We start from the raw sequence: 6,959 nt of genomic DNA, 5'->3' as shown, positions 1-6,959 counted from the left end.
ATACGAATAATAATATTTTGATAAGAAGAATATTATATGTGAATCAATAATGTTTATTATAATACCATAATATTATATTAAGTTGTAAGGATTTTATTTGTTTGTCTGTTAAGATCTCGCAAACCACCAACCGAATGGATTCTTTATTTTAGAGAAGCTTTACGTAGGTCCCGGGATGGTTTTAGATTATCATATTTTTTATTTAAGTCTTGGGGTAGTTTAAGGTCATTTCACTGTTTTTTATGTTCTCTAGATGCTAAGCGGGCGCAGCCGATAGTAATGTAACTGCTAAGATAAAGTCAAGTTTGTTTTTCTTCTGATTAATAATTAGTTTATGTCTGTCCGTCTGTCTTTCAATATGCTTTTAAGGAATTCAGTATCTATGCAGTTTTTCTGAGTGTACAGACTCTCTGAGATAACACACAGAAGCAAATTAAATTTATGTGTAATTTTTATATTTTTTAGATACTAAAATCTTGTCCCTTAATCATTTTTCACGGATGGCTTCAAATTCAATTTATGTCCACTGGATTAGAACCGGTTTTCAGCCATACTAAAAATCTTGAATAGCATCGTATTACAGACAATTTTCCAAGAATAATAAGATATTAATAATAAAAATAATACATGTTTTGTTTGCATTGGCCTCCGGAAGCTAGGGCTGGATTTAACTTTTTTATTTAAGTATCCGCGGAAAACTGTCTATAATACGATGCAATTAATAACTATTCTGAATTCTTACTATATTACAGTTTACTGTACATCTTACCTATCTTTTTGTAGATAATCTTAATTTATACAATATGGATGATGTGGAGAAATATTGTTTAAAATGGAATGAGTATGAAACAAATTTAAGCTCTTCTTTTAGACAGGAAATTAAAACCTTAATTTACAATTTTTTAGTATCGGGGCTACTCTTTCATAAAGCTTTGTAAGTCCATATGTCCATTTGTAGATATTGAGATTTATAATGGAAGGAATAAAAAGTATTATCATTTAAAAATTACATTACTTACAAATATTTATATCAAGAAAATCATATTTTTACTATTTTTGATTTTTCTGTTCAATGACAGATTGCTAAAGCTGCGCTTCTTATAAATAAAATTGCTCTTATTTTTTTTTGGTCTGTGTTTCTGTAATGCTCCAATAATGTAAAAAATAGACACGCTTTCACCTACCAATCGAGTTGGACCTGTCTTGGGGCCAATACATGTTTGTAACAAACAGGCAGGTTTGTCACCATTTTCTCGTATTCTGGATGGCTAGCGGCTACGCCTCTGTCATCTAGGAGCTCTGTATTTAAAGGGGCTATAAAAATAGCTCAAAACCACCAAAAGATATATTAAATAGTCCAAAACTACGGGTTCTTCTTGTATTTAAGTTATTGAGATCTTAAGCTTCAGACAAAAAAAAACTCTACTACTTTATATAATAAGATATAATTTGTAAATTAAGTTTGATTGATTTTAAACAGTTATTGGAAGAGAAAGAGCTCTTTGATGTTACCATCCTTTGTCAAGACCATCAAATTCAAGCCCATAGGGTAAGATTATTTTTTAGTGTAATTGGATAATTAACACCCTTTAAAATAATCGCGGTTAGAGGAATATTGACAAAGGTAACAACTGCAGTTAAGATAATATTAAATATTAGAGTTTTGTTTTAATGCGCCTAAAAATTGTGGACATGATCGTTAATAATTATAATGCATGTATTTTGGATCTTAACAAAGCGTTTGATTACAACTTTCCAATTGGTGCAACTTTAACTAGGATATTTATGTAAATCATTCTGTAGGTCATGAAACGGTAGTTGAGAAAGTTTGCACGACTTATTTTTATAAAATGGTTAAAATATAAAGCAAAATAATCAATGAAAAAACAATTTGTAAAGTTAAACATCTATGGAAAAATTTAATTGCTTAATGTTAATTTTTATTTTTTAAATAGATATTTTTGTTTAGGTAATTTTAAGTGCCTCCAGTCCGTTTTTTAAAACTGTTTTTGGGCGAAACCCTCACCCCCACCCCCTGATCTACCTGAAAGATGTGAAATTGGAAATTATACAACTTATTCTGAAATTTATTTATGAGGTAAATTAATATTTTTTCTTTTGACTTGTTCATAACTTACACACAAAATATGTAAGCCCAGCAGATACAAAAAAATAAATCTTTGTTATTTATTGAAGTAAAAGTTTTAAGGGGCACGTTCTCTTATTCGTTAACTATAAAACTTTAGGTACTTTTTTCAAACTTTGAAGCCGTTTTCTGTCTTGTTTTTTTTTATGATTTTTACAGTTTTTGTTATTTTAATGTGGTAATGAAATGTTTTTTTTGGCAGGGTCAAGTGAATGTAAATCAAAAAATATTACAATCATTTCTCACCACAGCCGCTGATTTAAAGGTAAATAACATTCATTATTAGAAAAGCGATACTTGATAGGTTTGGTTTATTATATTTATGCCTCTCTTAACATTATAATATGATTATTAGAAGAGCGTTTTATGATGGGAAAGCCGACTTAATATTGATTTTAATGTCAGATATTTTTTATCTACAATAACGATAAACAAAATCACCTTTCCTATAGATTGAAATTAGCTGAAAAGTTTGGGCACTGCTAGTATGAAATTAATCAATTAAGATTTAATAAGAAATTAAACCAACGAATTTGAAAAAGTATCTATAAATCTTTGGTACCTATATCATTTCAAGTCAAATATCGACCTTTTTTGCTGCACTTAGTCGATAAGAAACATTAAAATTTTAAGTCAACACAATAAATCAATAATTAAATTAATTTTTTTATTTTATTTTAGATAAAGGGACTGACACAGGATGCCAAGAAAAATGAGAATAATTATGAAAATTTGACTAAATCTGTAAAAAGAAAAATATCTCCAACAATTTCAACAACACAAAGTATTAGCAAGGTAGGGATGGCCAAATTAAATACATTTTATGTATAATGCAATAATGTCAGTAGGTCATCCACCAGGGTCCAGTATAGATATAAAAAAATAACTTAAAATTAATTATTTAATTAGCTGAAGCGTGTAATCAAAAGAAGTAAGGAATTCAGAAATTTCTTTTTGCAGCCTTTTAGTGTATTCAAATAGTTCAATGATTTTTAGTTTGTCTTTTAGAATCTCTATAAACACTGGATCGATTGAGTTCTCCATTTTAGGAAAGCTTCACACAGGTCCTTGGAGGGTTTATTTATATTTTAATGTCTTTCCTCCCCTATATGTTATAGGCGCACCCACTAAAGTGCAATGTAAAAGATGTTATAATTTGTATCGTATGTTCTCTATAACTACTTCAAATTCAGGCCATTAAACATGAAACTATAGAGGACCCTGTAGAAAATGGAGACCAGCAACTTCATTCACAGGTTATAAACAATTTTACAAATTTTCTTTTCCCTCCAATTATCAATAAATTAAGTAAAACGATGTCCGTCCGTCTTTAGCGTTTTTTAAGATCTCGCTAACCTCTGAATCGATTAGATTTTGCTTTTTACAGGCATTATACTATCTGGTACTGTGATAGTTTTAGCTAAAAAGATGAAATTGTTTCCTTTTTCAGTAATTTTATTCTTTTTTTCATTGATTGAAAAGATTTCCAATTTTATTTCCTACTGGATTAACGCCATTTGTTTGAAAATAAGACATTAAATTTTTAGGTTGATCTTGACTATGAGGATGTTGAAGATGGATATGATGACGAGGAAAAGACTGAATTTCATGGGAATCATCACCAGGAATTTCAACAATATGATGTAGGTAAGTAGGTAGATACAAGTTTGAATTTCAGGGTAATCATCACTAGGAGTTTAAACATTATTTTGTAGCTAAGTAAGTACATACAAGTCTGAATTATAGGGGAATCATCACCAGGAATTTTAACATTATGATGTAGGTAAGAAGGTACATACAAGTCTAAATTTCAGGGGAATCATCACTAGGAGTTTCAATATATGATGTAGGTAAGTAGGTACATACAAGTCTGAAATTCAGAGGAATCATCACTAGGAGTTTCAACATTATGATTCAGGTAAGTAGGTACATACAAGTCTATTTTTCAGAGGAATCATCACTAGGAGTTTCAACATTATGAATACGATGTAGGTAAGTAGGTACATACAAGTCTAAATTTCAATATCTACAATAGATATGTCCTATGTAAACTAGATTTGGGTTTGGGGGTAACAATCCTTAGCACACTCACCACCCCCCCCCCCCCCCAAGTTAATCCAATTGCGCAGCCCCCCTTGCAAATTCCTGTACACGCGTTTTCCATTTGTAAAGCCAATACAAATTAGATAAAGCAATAATCACGAAACTTTTATTATATGTAGTTTAGAATTTTAACGCAAGGTGTCTTAATTAAGTTTAATTTTTTTCAAAGAACAAGGTGCAAACTTCCAAGATTGACAAGTAAAGTAAAAACAAATTTTACGTCTGCACATAAAATGTTAAAAAATGTTTTTTAATGAGTATTTTGTTGTAAAATCTTTAGACCTTGAAACTTTCTAACAGTTATCCAATTGTAGCAATAAAAGCCTGTTCTTGATTACACAGACATACGGATATACCTTAGTTATAGAGTAGCTTTGCACTTAATTTTAACGCGACAGCGTTCATAATTAGCGTAGCAAAAGCTTAAGCTTTTTATTGAGGGCTTCAAACAAGCCTAATAACGTATTAAGAAGATCTTTTATAATACTTGGAGCTATTGTAAAAAATTTAGAGAGTGCAAATCTTATAAGAGTAATGATTAAGTACAGTTTATCCAGTATAGCTTCGATTCTGATTAATATCCGCTGGATGAGAACTGGTTCTTAGACTTACTTAAAAATCGTATTAGATAATTTTCCGTTAATCATAAAATTAACACAGGCCCTTCGGGGATAACAAAACTGGAAAATTAATCAAAGTTAATTTTCAGTCGTCATTTAGGTCGCAGGGGGATGTATATTTTCAAATTATTCTTAAAGATGTGGGAAGGTGAGGGAGAATGTACTTCCAAAATCTCTCGTCAGGGGGGTGTTGGTTGACCCCCTGGTGCGTGCACCTACTATTAATCAGTATTACAATTCTCTGAAAATAAGCTATTATTACAGAAGATATAAGCGAAGTCTCTGATGAACTAACCAACCTTGCAACTGATTCAAACATTCCTGGCGCAGACATACAGGTGAACAATAATTTTATAGTTGCTATGCTCCTCTACAATCTAATGTGTTGGTTTGTCTTTCGACAATTTGAACGTCAGTTTTCTAATAATATAAAATTATATTAGGTTCAACTGAAAGACTGAAAGACTTCAATGTTTCTTCCTTTTTAAATATGTTATTTTGATTTCAGAACATCAACCTGGCTGAATATTATTCTCCTGTTCAATTAGGACAACAGGTAAATATCTACCTTATAATAAAGTAACAGGATCTGTGTGTGTGTGTGTGTCTATCTGTCCTGAAGGATCTTGCCAATATAGCTTAACCGATATGGTTCATCCTCCCAAGATAATCATCCCTAGAAAAAATGCCCAACCCAATTTTATTTTTAAATTTTTCTTTAAACTAAAATGAAAGTAGGGCTTGGTTCCTCCCAATATTAATAGGTTATTCTTTTCTTTTTTAGTGTAGATTGTGTGGACATCTAAGTCAAACCAAACGACTCATCAAAGTTCATTTAGAGGTAATTGACCGATTTTTAAACCGGCGGCGGCGGCTCTCAATTCGAAGGGGATAGAAAACAGCCTAAAATCCATAAAAGGCCAAAATCAAAATAAAAGACTAAATCTTTCTCAAGACTCATATAAAGTCTCCCTAAAATGGAGACCTAAATTGTTTCAGTGGTTAGAGTGATCTTAACGGGAAGCATAAAAACCTGACCAATTAGTAATTTATAATATTAAGGTAGTTGCGCCGTAGTAATAATATTAAATATATAAAATGTGAACATTTCATTGGAAATACAAGTGTTTTGCAACAATAAAAAAAAATATTGTCATCACATGTCATAGTTTAGCAACCGCGAATTTTAAAACATGCCCAACCGCAGACAATGTCCTTAATTTGGGTAATTTGCATTCGATATTCCAGCTTCAAAAATAATTGACAAAATCTAATTGCTGCCAACTCTTTTTCTACATCTTCGATTACTATCCTGAATGCTTAAGTAACAGGACGTCTATCTGCCTGTTTGATTGTCCACCAAGATTATCAAAATTGGTGGATCTAACCTTTTTCAGGGGAGTTTAGTATGAGTCCATAGGAATGTTAATTTTTGGCGGTTACCCCACCTCCCTTCAAAAAGAAAGATAAAAATTCTCTATACATTTCCACACCAACATCAAAAAAAAATTATATCTTTAGATATTTTCTAAATAAGCAATAATAGCGAAAAACCTTAAAAATACACTTGTGTATTAATACCAAGAAATTTTTTTCATTGTTTTAATTTTTTTTATTATTTTAGGGTAAACATGGATTATCTCTTGGTTATACATGTGATATATGCAACAAATTTCTCAAGACAAATGAAGCTCTAAGGAATGGGAATATTTTATTCAATCATTTTGGTTATTTTCCTTTGATACATTTGAAACTAGTTTTCTTCCTCCATATTTTTGACCAGCATAAGATAAAGAAATGCAACAATTGTTGAATAGTTTTTAAAAATAAAAGGCACAATAGTTTTTCTTCAGATGAAACATTTAACAATATCCTAAAGCTAAGCTATTCTATTTTAATGTTTGTTAGTTTATAAGTCTGATCTACCATCAATTGCTTAAAGAAACTTAGGAAAAATTTATGTCTTTGTGTCAATTAGAATAAGATCTCTATGTCATTTGGTCCAAGACAGGTTACATCCAAGGGGGAGGGGGTAAAGGGGTGATTACCCACCAAAAAATTGTAAATTTTTTTTATTTTTATCAAGGTTT

The 6,959-nt window shown here is 30.7% G+C and overlaps 1 protein-coding gene across 1 annotated transcript; it reads left to right on the top strand.

Moving 5' to 3' along the window:
* Window positions 1–798: 798 nt before the first annotated feature.
* On the top strand, window positions 799–6,701 carry LOC145322337 (uncharacterized). Its single transcript, XM_080164303.1, has 11 exons — window positions 799–875; window positions 1,481–1,549; window positions 1,970–2,098; window positions 2,349–2,411; window positions 2,828–2,941; window positions 3,340–3,402; window positions 3,694–3,793; window positions 5,134–5,207; window positions 5,378–5,425; window positions 5,654–5,710; window positions 6,494–6,701. The coding sequence occupies exons 1-11, from the start codon at window positions 804–806 to the stop codon at window positions 6,680–6,682; spliced, it is 978 nt and encodes a 325-aa protein (XP_080020429.1). The 5' UTR covers window positions 799–803; the 3' UTR covers window positions 6,683–6,701.
* The last annotated feature ends 258 nt before the right edge of the window (window positions 6,702–6,959 follow it).

This window comes from Acartia tonsa, chromosome 6 (assembly GCF_053477335.1).
Source record: "Acartia tonsa isolate MP-2025a chromosome 6, ASM5347733v1, whole genome shotgun sequence".
Taxonomy (NCBI): domain Eukaryota; kingdom Metazoa; phylum Arthropoda; class Copepoda; order Calanoida; family Acartiidae; genus Acartia; species Acartia tonsa.
The sequence above is the reverse complement of the archived record's forward strand: the minus strand, read 5'-3'. Positions and strand labels throughout refer to the sequence as shown.

Coding starts and splice junctions, on each gene's coding strand:
- LOC145322337 (XM_080164303.1), top strand. CDS start 804: ATGGATGATGTGGAGAAATATTGTTTAAAATGGAATGAGTATGAAACA. Junction 876..1,480: donor TAAGCTCTTCTTTTAGACAG/GAAATTAAAACC, acceptor GATTTTAAACAG/TTATTGGAAGAGAAAGAGCT. Junction 2,942..3,339: donor CAACACAAAGTATTAGCAAG/GTAGGGATGGCC, acceptor CTTCAAATTCAG/GCCATTAAACATGAAACTAT.